Source organism: Cervus canadensis, chromosome 23 (genome assembly GCF_019320065.1).
Source record: "Cervus canadensis isolate Bull #8, Minnesota chromosome 23, ASM1932006v1, whole genome shotgun sequence".
NCBI classification, from domain to species: domain Eukaryota; kingdom Metazoa; phylum Chordata; class Mammalia; order Artiodactyla; family Cervidae; genus Cervus; species Cervus canadensis.
Genome location: NC_057408.1, coordinates 38,665,256 through 38,685,631, shown reverse-complemented (window position 1 = coordinate 38,685,631; position 20,376 = coordinate 38,665,256). Strand labels below are relative to the sequence as shown.

The window sequence follows — 20,376 nt, the reverse complement described above, 5'->3', positions numbered from 1 at the left end:
TCCAGTATTCTTACCTGGAGAATCCCATAGACAGAGGAGCCTGGCAGGCTGAAGTCCATGGAGTTTCAAAGAGTCAGATATGACTGAGTGAGCATGCATGCAGAGTTTATTTTAGTTATGATTATAAAAGCAGTCTTCCCACGTGGCTTAATGGTAAAGAATTGCCTGCCAGTGCAGGAGATGCAGGTTCGATCCCTGGGTCAGGAAGATCCCGTGGAGAAGGAAATGACAACCCACTCCAGTATTCTTGCCTGAAGAATCCCATGGACAGAGGAGCCTGGCGGGCTGCAGTCCGTGGGGTCACAAAGAGTTGGACACAACTGAGCAATTGAGCACATGAGAGGAGTAGAAAACCTAAGCCATCATAAACCAGTTTACATAGGCTAAGCGTGCTGCTTGGTAATAATAAAAGTAATTTGAGGCATTTACTTCTATGAATGCTATATTTGGTGTATATCCAAGTTGTACCTTTCATGTTTTGTGGTTGAACAATAATTTAGTATTTCTAATTTCTGTTCAGGTTGGGCATGTCAAGAGAGGACTCTGTAAAGCTCACATCTGGACCAAACATTGATGGAGCTGAAAGTAGTTCTTCATGTGGGACCCCTGGCCTTCCCAGTCTTTCTGCACAGACTCCCTTGAAAGAACAACAGCCAAAAAGCATGAAAAGCCCAACTTCTCCAGAGCCTGAATTCTGTGCTACGCTTTGTCCTATGGTAGATGTAGGCAAAGATGTAATGACAGAGTCAGAATCAGAGGACATCTTGATCCCTGAAGAATCCGTGATTCAGGAGGAAATTGCAGAAGAGGTCGAGACCAGCATCTGTGAGTGCCAGGATGAGAATCACAAGACAATACCTGAATTTTCTGAGGAGTTGGAAAGTCCAGTCACCTCTCATGAAGAGCCACAGATAGCACCTCCTGAAGATCACGTGGAATCTTGCGTTATGATGAATGATGTTTTGGAAACTTTGCCTCCTATCGAAGTTAACGTGGAAGAGAAATCAGAATCTCCCCAGGAAGAGATGTCTGTTGTCATTGATCAGCTGGAAATCTGTGACTCCCTCATTCCTTCTACTTTATCTGTGAGTCATGTTAGTGACACAGAACATAAAGAGCCAGAAACTGCACTAGAGACCAACACTCCAAAAATTAAAACAGGGTCATCATCCCTAGAAGGCCGATTTCCAATTGAAGGAATTGCCGTGGATATGGAGTTGCAGAGCGAGCCTGATGAGCAGCTTTCTGAAAACGCCTGCATCTCTGAAACGTCCTTCTCTTCTGAGAGCCCAGAGGGAGCCTGTACCAGTCTGACATCCCCAGGAGGGGAAAACCAGTCCACTTCAGAGGAGTCGTGTACCCCAACCTCCCTTGAGACAACGTTTTGTTCTGAGGTGTCCAGCACTGAAAATGTGGACAAATATAATCAGAGAAATTCCACTGATGAAAATCTTCATGCATCTTTGCTGTCAGAAATCTCTCCAATATCCACCTCACCTGAGACATCAGAAGCATCTTTGATGTCCAATTTGCCTTTGACATCGGAAGCATCCCCAGTGTCAAATTTACCTTTAACATCAGAAACTTCGCCCATGTCTGATTTACCTTTGACATCAGAAACTTCTTCAGTGTCTTCCATGCTTCTCACACCCGAGACCACTTTTATATCCAGTTTGCCACTTCCTTCAGAAACATCTCCAGTTTCCAGTTCTTCCATGAATGAAAGAATGGTGCAGCAACAAAGAAAGTCCACTTCCGTATCTGAAGAACCACCCTCCCCACAGAAAGACGAAGGTTCTGCCCCTGCCAAGCCCTTGGGAGAAGGTGTTACCTCTCAACAGAAGATTCTATCAAATGCTCCTGAACCCATCAAAATGGCTTCTTCTTCAATTGCTCCTGAAGCGTATTCATCAGAAGAATTGCACGGTAACACCCTGAATCAGCAGCCGGGTAAACCACACGTTGAAACTGAGAAATCTTATCCCACTTCGATTCCGGAACTTCCTTCTACAGAAATGATAAAAGTGAAAAATCATAATGTCCTGCAAAGAGCAGAAAAGAAGGGGATGTCTTCACCATTGGACTTACCCGTCTTTTCTGAAGAGACAGAGAGTAAGGGAAATGAGGTCCCATCAGCTAAACTACAGGACAAACAGTACATCTCCTCGGTAGATAAGGCTTCATTTTCAGAAGGCTCTAGAAATAAAATGCATAAGCAGGGGAGCTCACAGAATCGGCTGGAGAACTCACATTCTTCCAAGTTGTCAGAGCCCTCCAAGTCCCCAGATGGGGTAAGAAATGAAAGCAGAGAATCTGAAATATCAAAGAGGAAAACTGCAGAGCATCACGGCTTTGGGATTTGTAAGGAGAAGAGGGCTAGGATAGACGATGACCAGTCATCTGCTGGACGGAACATCTCGTCCAGCAGCCAACCTGAAAAAGAGCCGCCCCCAAGAGAGGAGCCAAGGGTCCCACCTCTCAAGGTATGGTACTCTTTTTTTTTTTTTTTTTAAGGAAAAATTCCATAGATAAGCTTTTCCTATTCAGATACTACATTTTTCAAAAATAAATGTCATAGTTTATAATCCAATACTCCCAGCACCAGTCTGATACTAAGTGATTCTTTTTCAGACTGCATTGAGTTCATACAGTAAGTTTAGATACATGTATATATTTAGACCTGGGTATTTAAGGGGAAAAAAAATGAAGAGGGAGAACTGGGCCTGGAGGAGCCCACAGGCCACTCAGATACACGGCCTTTGGGGGACTCCAAGATAGAGGACAGAGATCTGCATAAATTTGAAGGTTAATTCAGCATTCTATAAAAGTTAGCAGAACTAGAGACAGTAGTGATCAAGTCAGAGGCATGCACTCAAGAAATGAAGGTATGTATTATCCCTTCATTCATTTGCCAACAAACATTGAACACCCTACACATCACACTGCCCAGCACAGAGGGCCTGGCTTCTGAAAGACACTCATTAAATATTTCTTGAATAAATAAATGAAATTGCTTTGCAAACCCAGAGGAAATGCCATAGATATACATGTATACAAATGCTACTATTTTATTTCCAAGATAGTTAGGAAGTATTTGACTTCACAAAATAATAAAGCCTATAGACAGACATTCCTAATTACACTTTTTATTTTGATTCCCAGGTAGATTTTAGCTCTCAGAAAACAAACCTTTTATATAATTGAATCTGCCTAAGTGAACTGAAAATTAAGATTGATTCAAAGAATTATAAACAAACTCAGCCTTTGTTCTTCTTTATGTCTTTTTATTTTATTCTGCTCTGACATCTACTTGTAATAGGGACTCTTAATCTCCCTAAGGTTAACTTTTAAGGGTGTGATTGTAGTTATTCTGTGTAATCAATCATTCCCTATTAAATAAGATTCTAGAGATATAAAAGATGAACATTAAGCTCCCATTAAAACCCTGCTATGCATTTTAATTTATGAAGCAATGGAAAGACAAATATAATAAGCATGCTTCCCCTAGGAAATACTTTTAAGTATAATATATTTAAGTATATACATATATACAAGTATATAATACATTGAAGTATCCTGTTTTTTGTCAAAAGCTGTTTTTCAAAGTGATATATACCTTTATGTAAACAAAGGTGGATTAGTTAGATAAAATAAATTTGTTATTTGTTAGGCTTGATGTTTCTGTTTTTTTAAATGAAGGGCAGTACTTAAAAGGAAAAGCTGAAATCCTTTTCTAAATTTATCTTTCTTTGGAGCCTTTGGATTAGAAGAGAACCAACACATGTTTGAAAATGCGAAATGAGAGCTCAGGAAGATAATTCCACCTTCCAGAGTTCTAAAGGGTAATTCCAAGTTGAAGTGATCTTGTAGTATGTGTCACGTGTTTATAATGGCAACATATGTAAGTGCACAAATGTTAAGAGAGATGTAAGTTTTCTAGGAAAAATCTGTTTTCTAGAGGACAGACTAAAAGCATAGTACATGTCAACAGGAGAGAACAGGGAGCTGAAAGTCTCCATCATGCTCTGGTTCGATGAACCCAGAGCAGCCTATCTCCAGAGGCTCAGTTTTGCATCTGTACATGAAGGGCTTTAACTAGATCACTTCCAGCTCCACAAATCTGTGACTCTGAATATTCTCAGTGGCTGCATGAATTCGGTGATAACTGCATCTCTTGGGCTTCCTTGGTAGCTCAGTGGTAAAGAATAGGCATGCCAAGCAGGAAACACAAGTTTGATCCCTGGATTGGGAAGATCCCTTGGAGGAGGAACTGGCAGCCGACTCCAGTATTCTTGCCTAGAAAATCCCATGGACAGAGCGAATCCTGGCAGGCTACGTTCCATGGGGTTGCAGAGTCAGACATGACTTAGTGATTGAGCACACACATATATGTGTCTCAGTTAGTGTGAGTAAGTGAACAGTGTGTGTTAGGACATGTATGACATTCAGCACACTGTGGATTTCCAAAATAAACTGCCCAACCCATGTTATTTTGGAGGCAGAAAATTAGAGTTGCCCTTGCTTTCAATAAAACATACTGCTAATAACAAAATCCCTTTGGAAGGCAGAGCACTCTCACAAAAACAGTCTCACTCCCTCTTTATAACAGCTCTGTGAAGGAAATAGACCGGAAACAGCCAGACTCATTTTACAGCTGAATTTACAAACTCGTATTGTGTGCTTATTATACGTATAAGGCAGTGTGCTAGGTGGTAAGGGACCACATAAAACCTATAGTCTTTGACTTGGGAGGTTGTTGGAGAAACTGAAGTACACAGCCTGGGATCACAGCTGAGAATTCTAGTCTTGAGCCTTCCTTGGGGCTTTCTCCTTTATGTCAAATTAAGGCCAGTAAATTCAAACAGCGTCAAGGTCCCACTTTTTCATGCCAGCCAGGAAGATAAGTCGAAAGCTTAAAAAGCTTCACCTCATTTGAAGAAGCCTGGGCTTCCTTTCCATTCATATGATGCTTTAATATGTTTGATTTCCATGTCAAATGAAGTCACTGTTTGATGTTTTGTAGATTAAAACAGAGGTTAAAATTTTTAATTTTCACATTCATGCTACGTTTATTGCTTTTTTTTTTTTAACCCCCAAAAGCACATTCCTGGATTTAGGTGTTGGCCCCTTAAAAGACGCGGTTATTCCCTGCCCTTGCGTTCCCATGGTCCCCTGGGATCATGTGCACCTGCGCCTCTTCCGTGCTCCTTACGCTTACTTTATCTTTTCATTTCCGCCTCCTCCCCCTTCCTGTAGATCCAGCTATCCAAAATCGGGCCACCCTTTATCATCAAGAGCCAACCCGTCTCCAAACCAGAGGCTCGTGCGTCTTCCAGCACCTCCGTCAGTAGTGGGAGGAACACGGGAGCCCGGACCCTGGCAGACATCAAGGCCCGAGCCCAGCAAGCCAGGGCCCAGCGCGAGGCGGCGGCGGCTGCGGCTGTGGCTGCCGCAGCCAGCATCGTCTCAGGTGCCATGGGGAGCCCCGGAGAGGGCGGGAAGGCCCGGACCCTGGCGCACATCAAAGAGCAGACGAAGGCCAAGCTCTTTGCTAAGCATCAAGCGCGAGCCCACCTCTTCCAGAATCCGAAAGAACCCCGGGGGCCTCCCCAGCTCGGCCCAAAGGAAGGGCCTCCAAGCTTAGACATCGTCTCTCCTGCCCCTGAAACAAAAATTGAAGGCTCACCTGGCGTCATCATTGTTAACCCGAACTGCCGATCTCCCAGCAACAAGGCCGCACACCTCCGGGACACCGCCACGGTTCTCCAGCAGCCTCTCACCCCGGCGAAACTTCCAGAAACCGCCACGGACTTATCTGTGCATAGTTCTGATGAAAACACACCCGTGTCACACTTATCTGAGAAAATGGTTTCATCTACCTCTTCTGAAAATAGCAGTGTGCCCATGCTTTTTAATAAAAATCCCGTCCCCGCGTCTGTCTGCAGCACCGCTTTGTCAGGAGCAATTAAAGAGCATCCCTTTGTGAGTCCTGTTGATAAATCCTCTGTCCTAATGTCTGTTGACAGTGCAAACGCTACAATTTCTGCTTGTAACATAAGCATGTTAAAAACCATCCAGGGAACGGACACCCCATGCATAGCCATTATACCAAAATGTATGGAGAGCACCTCTCTCCCTGCCCCCTCGGAGGGCGCAGGCTCGGCCAGCCCCCACAATGACCAGCTGGCACTGGTACCCAGCAGCAGTGCTGGCAGCCTCGTCTCTGCTCAGTACACCTCTGTGCCAGCTCCCTCGATTGGAAGCAACTTGCCCAACCATCTCTCCACTAGCTCTGTCTTGATGCCCCCAACGGGAATGAACAACAGATACCCTTCTGAGAAGATAGCCATGCCTGGGAGTGAAGAACCGGCCACTGTGCCCATGGGCACCACTGTGAGAGCTGCCCTCGGCTGTAGGGACCCCGTTGCGGTCACTGACGCTCTGGTGGCACGCCCACCCGTGGCAGTGTTTTCTGGAAGCATGCTGACCATCAGCTCTTATGATAGCCCTCCCAAGTTAAGCACCGAAAGCCTGGACAAAACTTTAGGGACTCGGAACAGGGGAGACCCTTCTGGGAAACCTCAGTCAACCCCGGGCGGCTTCACACCTGCAGCCATAAATCGATCCATCCCATGTAAGGTCATCGTGGACCACAGCACTACGCTGACCTCCACCCTGTCTCTGACCGTTTCCCTGGAGAGCGCAGAAGCCGGCTTGGAGCTCCAGACCCGGGCCGGGAGGATGGAGGCAGCCGGGCCACCCGTGGCCTGCCCGCAGGTGTCTGTCATCAGCAGGCCTGAGCCGGTGGCCCCTGAAGGCGGAGATCACGGTTCCAGTTTCATCGCGGCTTCCGCGGCCGAGCAAGACAGTCAGACGATGAAGGCCACTTGTCCGGGTCTTCGCGAAGGACTCCTGGTTGTTCCTGATAAATTAAAAGAGGGGGCTCCCCTGAGTCACAGCTTTGACGAGCAGGCGCGTGGCTCAGCCCCGTTCAAGAGTGAAGCTGATACCACCTGTAGTCATCCGTACAACTCGGGCAGCCGGATCTGCTGGAGCGAGGACGGGATGCGGAGCACGGGCCAGCCTCCGCCCAACCACCCGGCTTCCAGCAAACAGAAGGACTATCTGGAGCAGAGCTGTCCCAAGTCCATCAAGACCGAGCACGCCAGCTACTCGCAAGTGGCGGAACTTCAGCCCCGGAATCTCATCACAAGCGTCACACTCCCCGTGAAGTCCGAACCTCATGACGTGGACAAGGGCTTCAGGATGGACACTGAAGACTTCCCCGGCGCCGAGCTGCCTGCTCCCACCGCCGAGGCAGCCCCAAGTGCGCAGCCGCCGCAGGCCGTGAAGGCCCCCGCCTCCGGGGCCTTGGAGGAGGCCGTCTCTTTGGCCACAGACAACCTGAAGCGGGTGCCTAGCGCTGGGAGCTCCAGCTGCCGTCTGTCCTCGGTGGAGGCCAACAACCCCCTCGTCACACAGTTACTCCAGGGCAACCTGCCTCTGGAGAAAGTGTTGCCGCAGCCCAGACTGGGAGCCAAGCTGGAGATCAACAGGCTCCCCTTGCCTCTTCCGACTACCTCAGCGGGTAAAGCAGCCCCGGAGAGGAACGTGGTTGAAATGCCCCTCAGCTCGCCCAACCCAGATGGGAAGGGCTACCTGGCCGGAGCCCTGGCACCGCTCCCAATGAGGAAGCGAGAGAACCACCCCAAGAAGAGGGTGGCCAGGACGGTAGGGGAGCACACGCAAGTCAAGTGCGAGCCGGGGAAACTGCTGGCGGACCCCGACGTGAAGGGGGTGCCCTGTGTCCTCGGCTCCGGCCTGAGTCCGCTGGCACACAGCCAGCCGCTGAAGCAGGAGTGGCTGAACAAGCACCCCGCGCAGAGCAGGATTGCTCACAGCCCTGAGGTCAAACAGCAGAAGCGGCTGCTCCCCTCGTGTAGCTTCCAGCAGACCCTGTTTCACGTCGACAAGAATGGGGGCTTCCATCCCGACCCCGGGACCTCGCACAGACAGCAGTTTTACCAAATGCCTCTGACACCCAGGGGCCCCCTTCCTCCTGCAGCCCTGTTACCGGCCTCTGCCAAGACCCCAGCAGGCTGTAACGCCTTCGCCTTCAACAGGCACCTTGAACAGAAGGGACTGGGGGAGGTTGGCCTGTCCCCGGCGCCTCACCAGCTGAGGTTAGCCAACATGGCACCCCCCAACGTGCCCATTAAAGAAGGTGATGACGTCGGGGGGACCCCGCACGGAATGCCGCATAAGGCCTTGGTGCATCTCCCGCCGCCCCCGCCGCCGCCCCCTCCCCCCTTGGCTCTGCCCCCGCCGCCCCCCCCACCGCCGCCACCTCCGCTACCTCCGCCTCATCCTAACCCAGAAGTCCCATCCGAGCAAAAACAACCGCCGGTTACCATGGAAACCACTAAGCGACTCGGTTGGCCACAGTCCACGGGCATATGTAGCAATATAAAATCGGAACCTCTTTCTTTTGAGGAAGGTTTGAGCAGCAGCTGCGAACTGGGCATGAAACAAGTTTCCTACGACCAGAGTGAGATGAAAGAACAGTTGAAGGCCTTTGCGCTGAAAAATGCCGATTTCTCTTCCTATTTGCTTTCCGAGCCGCAGAAGCCTTTCACCCAGTTAGCTGCTCAGAAAATGCAGGTGCAGCAGCAGCAGCAGCTCTGTGGAAACTATCCAACCATCCACTTCGGGAGCACAAGCTTCAGAAGGGCCACGTCTGCCATCGAAAAGTCCATTGGGGTTTTGGGAAGTGGCTCCAGTCCCACCACGGGCCTGCCTGCTCAGAACGCCCAGATGCCTGTTCAGAACTTTGCCGACAGCAGCAACGCAGACGAATTGGAACTGAAATGCTCTTGCCGGCTGAAAGCCATGATTGTGTGCAAAGGCTGCGGGGCCTTCTGCCACGACGACTGCATAGGGCCTTCTAAACTCTGTGTCGCTTGCCTGGTTGTGCGATAAAAGCCGAGTGAAAGGTGCAGTATCCCTTTTCCACTACGGAAAAGCCAAACGGCATCATCAACAACACATTGAGTCACTCCGGGGTCTATCCCGTGCTAATTTATTTTAGTTTGGAACAGAGGCTGTTTTCTCTATCTCATATTGTTTTCTGGCGTTTCTGGGAGAGGCGAGATCGCATCTCAGTCGAGGGGCTCAGCAGCATGTCTTTTGCCTATTCAGTTGCCATTTGCAACTCCTGGAAAATTTCTACGCGTATGTGTGTGTATACAGGTCGCTCCCTCCCAATTTGTTGCTTTAAAAAAAAAAAAATGCAGGTGTAGCAAGGAAAAGGACAATGTAATTACTTCATGGTAACCAGAAATGAAGATGTAGAAAGAGATGGGTAATCGCAATTTTGAGGTGGTGATGCATTCTTCTACAGGTAAACCATTCCAGTGAGGGTCCCACAGTTGGCTCCTTTGGATCTGCCTTCACCATAAGTGATGACATTCTATTTGGCAAAGGGAATCTGATTTAAGTGTATGATTCCTTGTATTTACCCATATCACAAGAGATATTAAAGGAGGTATACCATTAATGAACTCCACTGTCCTTATTCTCTTTCGTCCCTTTTGACTCTTTTCGGAGATGGGCAGATTACCTGGATCTGCCTTGGACATGGTACACACATCGTAGTGAAATGTCTTTTCTACCTGAAATTGCAGTGTGGGCCTCTTGCCCAGCAGTCTGGTTCAAGCCTCTTGACACCTGAGACTAAGATCAGTTGGACTACAAAGAGCCATAGGCCCAGAGGATTTCAGAGCTTTGTGCATGGCTTCTAAGAGCAAGTATGAAAAAAGATACCCTAAAATTCAGAGCAAACAAGTAAAATGCTGTGTATGCAAACACACCTAAATGGGTTGATGATGTAAATATTGGTCCATTCTATTCACTCTAATACAGTTACTGGATATTGAGATTGGGGGGAAATAATCATACCCTTTATTGATGACACCATTGCATTCTGACTTCTGACTCTGCAGAGGTTGGCCATTTCTTTTTTAAAGTGTCATTGATGACCAAAGGGACTCTAGAAGGCTGAAGTGTTGACATTTTTCCAAATAAGTTTTTTCCTCATGAGTCACGATTTCTGTAATTGCATTTGACTCTGAACTAGTCCTTTAGAATTGTTCTGGGTGTTCCATGATTTGGCTTCTCCCCACCCTCACGTGAATTCAGTGCATTCTTCACATTTGGGGGAGTGGAACTACTTTTGAAAAAGGGATACTGCATCTTACAACTGTTCTCAGTGTTTAGCCGAGAGCCTGGGTGTTGAGTATTTGAGTTGCATTCCGTGTACTTCGGCCACCCTCATGCCAGAGGACAGCTGTAGTTTCAGCAGGCTCTGTTCCGTAAAGCAAGTTCAAAAGCACATGCACATTCTGGGAAGATGAAAGAACAAAAACCATGTCCATTTTAACTTCATATTACAGAGCACAAAATGGGGAGTACCTTTAACCCACTGGTTGATTGTGACTGTAGAAAATCTGGGTGTGGGTGGAATCTTCTGTATTCAGGGTAAGAATGACAAGTTGTTTTCACAAGGGATCGTCCTAATCAATGTTAACTTTTGACATTCCCTTAAATTACGTCTTAAAAATCGACTGAAATGAGTGGAAATTACATTCCTGGGGATTAAAAAAAAAACTTGCAATTTTTTTTATAGTAGTCAACCATGGCATATTTTTTCCTCCATATTTATTACTGTGATGTTGCCAAATTTTAGTAAGTGATAGAGATGTCATTTTTACTAACAAATTGCTGATAGTGAAAGATAACTTAGGAAGAAATCAAAGCAAATAAGGCCTACTTCTGTGGCTGAGATTCAGTGCTTCAGTTGCTGTCACTTTTGTTTTTCACATTAAAATTAGCAGAATTAATGGCTGAGAATATTAGCAGTGCACTTAACCAGCCCTTTCCAAGAAAGGCAGCATTAGTTCCAGCGGATCCTTAGTTCACTCTGCACCAGGTGGTTTGAGTGGTATCCTCATCAGTGGGTCTCTATGGTCTGCTTGGCTCTGATGTTGGTTTGGAAGGGCATGCTCACAGAGGGGCACCCCGAAAACATAGACACTTGCATGCCACCTCCTCCTTCCAAACTTAGTTGCTCCTCTCCCAGTGTCAGATACTGTCCACACCAGCAGATTCAACGTTACCCTAGTAACTGACACCTTGTTGAAACTCCGGTCTACAAAACCTTTGCACTCTGCATATGAGATACAATTGAGGCTGATATGATACTGAGCTCGTTTTCAGTTCCATCATTGTGGAACATTGCCCGCAAGTTACTCACTGGGAATAAAGAAAAGTGTCCTTCTCTCTTTTCTGATTTCTCACATGGTAAGTTTGGAGAATCAGTTGCTAATCACATGTGGATTCTATCACCCTGTTCCAAAGAGCATAATATTTCTCTGCCCTTGCTCTTTTTTTGCCCTTGTTTAAATTCCCAGTGTTCACATATGGATTATATTACTGAAGAATTAAAGCTTTGTGCTCAAAAGATGGAAAGAAAAATTCACAGGTAAAACATAGGTCAGATATGTTATGAGTGGCCATTTAATATATATACAAAAGCCAGTATATTTGGATTAGGTGAGCAAGTTCTTAGTGTCCTGATTTCCACTGATATCTGCTTATGGGCGAATGGAGTATATTATTTACTACATGTTTACCATGATACAATGTGCAAATTTTAGTGTGTGTGTTATCCTGGTGATTGGACACTGTGATACTCATATCAGGAACAGAGCTTGCACATCTATCAAGGATTTTTTATTATTATTTTCACAAAGGTTGTGTTTCCCTAAGTAGCACTTTTGAAACCAGGGACAGAAGAAAACTGCTATTCCCTGATCCCTCTCCTATATGATATACATCTGCCTGAAGTTGTATAAAGACATTTAGGTAGTTAATGGGCATGCTAATATGAACGTTCTCATGCAAGAGTCATTTTCAGAATGAAAATATTTTTCCTTCCCCAAAGTGAGAATAGCAGAAATGTTGGCGACCTGAGCACCATAGTTACATAGACTATTTCCCTGCTAAGGTCTAGTTTGAAGGAAAAAACTTGAAAACAAACCTATGAGGTTGAGCCTGGTTGCTATAAAGACTTTGTGTTTATAGCTGTGTGTTTCTGGGATGAGCTGTGGAAGGTTTAGTTGACTTCTAGAGATTCGAGAGTCTCACTCGTTCAAAATAAACAGACACAAGCTGGTGCGTATGGTGCTTCACAAGGCAGCCGAGAGTAAGAATCCAAGATGCTACAGCCCCATGGCCTTTACAAACACTCGCACAACTTCTAAAGGGGAAATTACTGTGGCCTTGGTTTCCCAGTTCTCCTGGGTCTGGTCAAATCCCAGGTAACAGAAGCTGAAGCCAAGTTAAGGGTCGTATCCGCTCTGTAGTGTGGAGGCCAGCACTGGAGCGGCCTGGAGGGAGTGAGCCCACCAAACACGCAGAGCCCAGTCACTGTCCATGTTTCTAGAGAACAATGTGAAGAGTCCTAGAAAAGGAACTCACCAGACTGTCAGGGGCCGATGTAGCCAAAATGTCACTGAATAGAAACAAAATCTTGTCTTCAGTCCTCATGCTTTGTCACTGTAAAGCTAACAAAAAGCATTTTTACTATAATTTAAAGGAGCTGCTTTTTTTATAGCACATACTATTTCGCTTTGTACTCTCTTTGATAGTTGCAGAATAATTTAGACTGTAGAAAAAACTTTGTTGTATTTGTACTGTTCATGAATGTTTCAAAGAAAGTGCTTTACTTGGTTGCCATAATTTTTCTTGTACTGCTGTATTTTTCCCCCTGGCTTCATGGAAACCTAATCTGACTCATATTTTCAGTACACTTTTTTAACGTGTGTTTGTGTGTATTTTTTTTCCCTTTGGTCAGTATTCTGAATGTTTACATCTGTTTGACATTAGCCATTTAATGCCTTTTTTAAAAGGCGGTATTACTCTTAAAGTGTAACAGCAAAATGTGAATCAACCCAAACATAACATGCATGACAAATACAGATTGGGGGGCAAAGGCCCGGAACGTACACAGACATTTTATATCAGCATACAGCAAAGTCCAACCCTCCTTCAGCCCTCTACCAAAGAATATATTATTCCCACAGGAAAAACTCAGAAAAGGTGTGTAAAATCCTCAGAAGGGGGAGCAGTTGAATCAGTAAGACTGCGACAATTTAATACTGTTATGCTTGCTTTGATACCTGACTAAATGTGACGGAGTGCAACAAGCATTGAAACAATTTTTAGGCAGTGTTTTGTTTAGAATTCAGGGATCATGCATTCTTTAATGGTGCTGTTTGTTTTTTATTTCTTTTCTACAAAGGAAAAAAAAAAGTGTTGCCTAAAAGTGACTGCTCACGATACCATAAGTTAAATGAAATGTTTGTCTTTTCATGTTTCTGTTTTTCCCTTTCTCTAAAGTAATGATTTGGGTTTCAATATTAAAATATTCTGGGAGAAAATAAAGAAATTCAACCTTAAATTATTGTCATTTCTAATTTTTAATATGAATTTTAAATTTTTAATGAAATGAGATGGTTAATATACATACACATAAAATGTACTAATAAATGCATTGAAAATATTACTTAACAAAAAGTTTATAAGGAGAACAAACCATATACTCTTAAATTTTTTACCCTTATTTGTATGGTGAATTTTCAACATACAGTTGTAACTATTAACTACAAAGGTTTCCTCTTTGAAATTAATCATATCTATTATGCTTATTTAAAAATATATTTGAATATTCTTGTTTTCATACAAATATTGTTAATTCTTTATACCAAAAGACAGGTAAGTCAAACGAATTGTTACTACCATATTTAACTTTAACTTTCAAAATGAATTACCTCTCAAAATTCTTTTTTAAAACAATTGCTGGTTAGTTTTCCTTCTCTCGCATTAAATATTACAGATAGATGGATATGAATAAAATGCTCTGAACCATTGAAACAAAATTGCCTCAGTAGTATTTACATTGGTTAAGGAAATATGCATATCTTTACAGTAAGACGAAGCTGAAAGCATTAAACATAATTAGCTGTTAAATCTCAGTTCAGCTATTTTCCTCTACACAGAAAATGCGGTCTTTAGCCACCAGATGGCGAAAAAGGTTGTTTACTTTTGGAGGACAATAAAAACATGCTTCTTCCTTCTCATGGATTAAATGATTATAGTAATGAAAACGCACCTCACTCAGGTAAGGCGGTGGAAGAGAAACACTTGTAATTGACACTAAATCATTTTACTATAATACTGGCACCCTTTTTCGTCCTGTTGTTTCTATTACAATGTTACAGGATGTTTTCTTAATTTTATTTAGCATTGTGGAATTTTTCTTTTATTGTTTTCATTGCATTACTCCCCAGGCATCGTCTGTTCCAAAATTCATCACAGAAAATTGAACCACCAAGCATTCTCTAAGGTGACATTTCTTGAAACTTACCTGATTATGTTTAAATTCATTGATTCTCATAATAGGCATATTAAATAATTTTCATATAAATATTTATTATTAATATATTGTGACCTAATTTGAGTAACAGTTGCTCTTAGGACCTAAAGTACATATTTGTATCTATCATGACCTTATCTGAGGACAAATGATTTACCCAGTGATTCAACAAGCTGTTACATATTATTTAGAAAGAACCTCACCGGGAGAGTAGTTGTTAAAACAGTTTTGGACTTATTCCTGCAGGATAGAGTTGAACATCAGTCCTAGAAAGTGTGTTGCCGTGAATTTCTTTGAAGACAGTGGATGCAGTTGGCCTGAACTTATTACTTCAAGTTCAGAGCACACTTAATTATCCACAGTGAAACAGAAATCAGAAGTTGGGAGTCCTCCAGTGTCACAGCTAGTCCGGAAATCTAGGTTGACCAGTGAACCCAGTCTTTTTATCTGCAGAAACTTTTCTCCAGTTGCTAGTCAATAAATTACATACATTCTCACTAACTGGAGGAAGGTCCCCAGATTTACAAAGCAAAGGTTGATTTTTTTCCCCTGCTATTTTATTTAAAAGTTTTATTATGTTATTTTCAGCTATATTAAATAATATTCCATTTTATACCTATCAGTAATGCTGATAGTGTATTTAGCAATCCTGCAAAGCATAGGCCATCCAAACTGATGCCAGACAAATAAAAAGAGGTGGCCCTATTACAACAAATTGATGACGATTGGCTGAAGATAAGTTCTGTGAACAAAGGGACTCCCTGAGTCTGCTTCTATCAATAGTTAGGATTTATATTTCATATATCCATTGCATTTATGGGGAAGTTTGTTTTTTAGTTATCTAAGCTAAAATTTCCGCCTACAATCTGTGTTTTTTGTTGTTGGTGTTTTGTTTTTTTTTAAGGAAATTGTTTAGAGATGGTTCAAAGGTGAGCTTTAACCCAAACACAACTAAAAGTCCAGGCATTTCCCCCTTTTGCTGTTTACAAGTACCTTGTTTGTTGGACGCCCCCCATAAACAGCAACTTGGCTAAAGGAGGGAACACCTGTTGCTTCAACAGAAGGTCCTGGACACTTAAGTAAGATCATTTCTTTTTCTGGGTACTCATCACAGTGTCTTGATTTATCATAAGCTGGTTAAATGGTACATGGAAAGTAGGTTTCACCTTTGATCCAAATGTATCTATAGTTTCATATTATGGTTTTATTTCAGAAAACTGCTTATTTCCAAATACTCATTCTTTTAATGAAGAGAGAACATGGAGTTGGTGCAGAACTTTGGTTTTATGTTCCTTGATTCATTTGGCTTTCTGTGAAGAAGCAGTAGCATTTAATGCATGTCCATTTATATAGAAATTTTAAAAACATTTCTTCCTGTTATGTAAAATTCATTTGCCAATTGATGAATTTAAATCTCATAATGAGAAATTGAAAGGCTTAAGTGGGGAAGTTCTCCTTGATGCTTCTAAGTAGAAGTCACTGATACCTTTTATACCTCTTCCTGCTTTAACATGTAAACTCAATGTGGACCTTTTTTTGTATCACATAGGTTTTTGGCTTTATTTTTATTTTTGGTAAAATGGTCTTTACATTTGCAGGGAAAACAGAGCTATGGGAAATGAGTTGGCATCTTAAAAAATTCAATAATTCAAAAACATTATCCAAACTACATTTAGAGTAGGACTTTATGGATAGCTCATTATCTCTCATCTTCATGTCTGTAATTTCCTCATTGTTAGAGGGCCTGTTGGAGCCTACCAGATACTTTTTGACCAAGAGAAAAACAGTGTGAGATTGGTAACAACATTTTTTTTATCTTCTGACATTGAAATGGTTCTCTTTTTTTTGTTTTTGAGGTGTAATTGGTATATAACACACTAGTTCCAGGTGTACAACTTAATGATTTGACATTTGAATATATCTTAAATTGATCATCACAGTAAGTGGAGTTAATACCCATCATAATACATAGTTACAATTTTTTTCTTGTGATAAGGACTTTGAAGATCTGCTCTCTAATCATCTTTCAGTTCAGTTCAGTTCAGTCACTCAGTCGTGTCCAACTCTTTGCAACCCCATGAATCGCAGCACGCCAGGCCTCCCTGTCCATCACCAACTCCCGGACCTTACTCAAACCCATGTCCATCGAGTCGGTGATGCCATCCAGCCACTAATCATCTTTAAATCATGCTCTTCAGTGCTATTAAGTATGGTCACATGTTGTACATTGTATTCCAGGCTCCTCTGTCCATGGAATTTTCCAGGCAAGAAGTCTGGAATGGGTACTTATTTTCTAACTGGAATTTTGTGCCTTTTGTCTCCCTTCACCCATTTCACCCAACCCCCTCTACCAACCTCTGACCACCACCTGACAGTCTGTTCTCTGTACCCAGGAGCTTGGAAACCCATGGGATCTTTCTTGTCCAGAAAGCTTTCCTTGGCAAAAACTTGGAGTAATCGAAGACACCACACTCTGCAGTTTTAGTTTTCTACTTGTGATTCTCTTAGTAATAAATAAGTATTTTTCAAATCTTTAGCCTTCATGGTCTGAATATGAAGATTTTATAAATTCTCTTCATGGAAGTAAACTTTTTGAGATTTAGCTATATACTATGCCAAATATGGCAATTTCTCAGAGTTGTTCTTAAAAGGCGCATTGTCTTTATTAAAAATAATAAGAAATGTGAAATACTGTGTACCAAGTACTGCAAAGCATTCCATGTGTGTTAATTACCACAATTACCACATTGTAGAAAAATCCTATAAGGGAAGCCCTGCTATTATATCCATGGAACAAACAAGGGACCTGAGGCTTAGAGAATTTAAAGAAAAGAATACACAGGTCAGATCTGGAGTCTGAAAGAAGGTTTTTCGGAGACCAAAGCACATCCTCTTATTTCTCTATGAAACACAATGGCTGCTACCCATCCTGCTGAGTACTGGGGCTACTAAGAAAACAGAGGATCCCAAAATCTTAAGAAGTATGGGCTAGTGGGAAAAATGATCAGTAATTTTATTATGGCAAGAGTATAGCCAAGACATGTGTAAGGTGCAGTGGGGAAAGTGAACTGAGTAGATGAGGCCATTTAAGATTGCAACTGGACAAGACAGAAACCTCCACAGGGGCATCCACTGCTCACAACTGGCAAAGCTTCAGGGCCATCCCCCTGGGAAAGAGGGCATGCTTTTCCATGTCAGCATCCCAATGGTTTCTCTTGAACAGGACTCAGCAGTATCAGTCCTCCTGGTAATGATCTCTGCACAGTGTACAGTTCTTTACACATTTCACAGCCATGTCCCCAAGACCTTCTTACATGACTCCAGGAACTCATTTGGATATGGGTAATGGCATCTGGTCCCATCACCTCATGGGAAATAGATGGGGAGACAGTAGAAGCAGTGTCAGACTTCATTTTTGGGGGCTCCCAAATCACTGCAGATGGTGACTGCAGCCATGAAATTAAAAGATGCTTACTCCTTGGAAGGAAAGTTATGACCAACCTAGATAGCATATTAAAAAGCAGAGACATTACTTTGCCAACAAAGGTCCATCTGGTCAAGGCTATGGTTTTTCCAGTGGTCATGTATGGATGTAATAGTTGGACTATAAAGAAAGCTGAGCACCGAAGAATTGATGCTTTTGTCTTTTTTTTTTTTTTTCCAGTGGGTTTGTCATACATTGATATGAATCAGCCATGGATTTACATGTATTCCCAATCCCGATCCCCCCTCCCACCTCCCTCTCCACCCGATTCCTCTGGGTCTTCCCAGTGCACCAGGCCCGAGCACTTGTCTCATGCATCCCACCTGGGCTGGTGATCTGTTTCACCATAGATAGTATACATGCTGTTCTTTTGAAATATCCCACCCTCACCTTCTCCCACAGAGTTCAAAAGTCTGTTCTGTATTTCTGTGTCTCTTTTTCTGTTTTGCATATAGGGTTATCGTTATCACCTTTCTAAATTCCATATATATGTGTTAGTATGCTGTAATGTTCTTTATCTTTCTGGCTTACTTCACTCTGTATAATGGGCTCCAGTTTCATCCATCTCATTAGGACTGGTTCAAATGAATTCTTTTTAATGGCTGAGTAATATTCCATGGTGTATATGTACCACAGCTTCCTTATCCATTCATCTGCTGATGGGCATCTAGGTTGCTTCCATGTCCTGGCTATTATAAACAGTGCTGCGATGAACATTGGGGTGCACGTGTCTCTTTCAGATCTGGTTTCCTCAGTGTGTATGCCCAGAAGTGGGATTGCTGGGTCATATGGCAGTTCTATTTCCAGTTTTTTAAGAAATCTCCACACTGTTTTCCATAGTGGCTGTACTAGTTTGCATTCCCACCAACAGTGTAAGAGGGTTCCCTTTTCTCCACACCCTCTCCAGCATTTATTGCTTGTAGACTTTTGGATAGCAGCCATCCTGACTGGCGTGTAATGGTACCTCATTGTGGTTTTGATTTGCATTTCTCTGATAATGAGTGATGTTGAGCATCTTTTCATGTGTTTGTTAGCCATCTGTATGTCTTCTTTGGAGAAATGTCTGTTTAGTTCTTTGGCCCATTTTTTGATTGGGTCATTTATTTTTCTGGAATTGAGCTGCAGGAGTTGCTTGTATATTTTTGAGATTAATCCTTTGTCTGTTTCTTCATTTGCTATTATTTTCTCCCAATCTGAGGGCTGTCTTTTCACCTTACTTATAGTTTCCTTTGTTGTGCAAAAGCTTTTAAGTTTCATTAGGTCCCATTTGTTTAGTTTTGCGGTATTTTTCACAGAACTAGACCAAAGAATTTCACAATTTGTATGGAAATACAAAAAACCTCGAATAGCCAAAGTAATCTTGAGAAAGAAGAATGGAACTGGAGGAATCAACCTGCCTGACTTCAGACTCTACTACAAAGCCACAGTCATCAAGACAGTATGGTACTGGCACAAAGACAGAAATATAGATCAATGGAACAGAATAGAAAGCCCAGAGATAAATCCACGAACCTATGGACACCTTATCTTTGACAAAGGAGGCAAGGATATACAATGGGAAAAAGACAACCTCTTTAACAAGTGGTGCTGGGAAAACTGGTCAACCACTTGTAAAAGAATGAAACTAGAACACTTTCTAACACCATACACAAAAATAAACTCAAAATGGATCAAAGATCTAAATGTAAGACCAGAAACTATAAAACTCCTAGAGGAGAACGTAGGCAAAACACTCTCCGACATAAATCACAGCAAGATCCTCTATGACCCACCTCCCAGAATTGATGCTTTTGAACTGTGGTGTTGGAGAAGACTCTTGAGAGTCCCTTGGACTGCCAGGAGATCCAACCAGTCCATCCTGAAGGAGATCAGTCCTGGGTGTTCATTGGAAGGACTGATGCTGAAGCTGAAACTCCAGTACTTTGGCCACCTCATGCGAAGAGTTGACTCATTGGAAAAGACCCTGATGCTGGGAGGGGTTGGGGGCAGGAGGAGAAGGGGATGACAGAGGATGAGATGGTTGGATGGCATCACCGACTCGATGGGCATGAGTTTGAGTAAACTTCGGGAGCTGGTGATGAACAGGGAGGCCTGGCATGCTGCGATTCACGGGGTTGCAAAGAGTTGGACACTGAGCAACTGAACTGAACTGAATATTGACAATGGACTTTGTAAACGTTAGCAACATATTAAAACAATGTGGTAGCCAATGTTGGTGATACTCATTAATTTTTTTAAATGAATGTAACACATATCCCTATATTAAAAAGTCAAATAGTATTACAGAGACTAGTTAAAAAAAATAGCAGTGCACTGATATACATTGCAATGTGGGCTATTTTTTTAAGGACATGACTTGACTTCTGACTATTCATGCGATTCAGTAGGGTTCTGATAA

The 20,376-nt window shown here is 43.0% G+C and overlaps 1 protein-coding gene across 17 annotated transcripts in view; it reads left to right on the top strand.

Moving 5' to 3' along the window:
* Positions 1 to 13,519, top strand: part of ASXL3 (ASXL transcriptional regulator 3) — a 187,766-nt gene extending 174,247 nt beyond the window's left edge. For all 17 annotated transcript variants that reach the window (XM_043443979.1, XM_043443978.1, XM_043443985.1 and 14 more), the window contains 2 exons: positions 521 to 2,483; positions 5,257 to 13,519. In XM_043443979.1, the coding sequence (XP_043299914.1) occupies positions 521 to 2,483; positions 5,257 to 8,979 (5,686 nt within the window). In that variant the 3' untranslated portion in view covers positions 8,980 to 13,519. The remainder of the gene's footprint in view (positions 1 to 520; positions 2,484 to 5,256) is intronic.
* Positions 13,520 to 20,376: the final 6,857 nt, after the last annotated feature.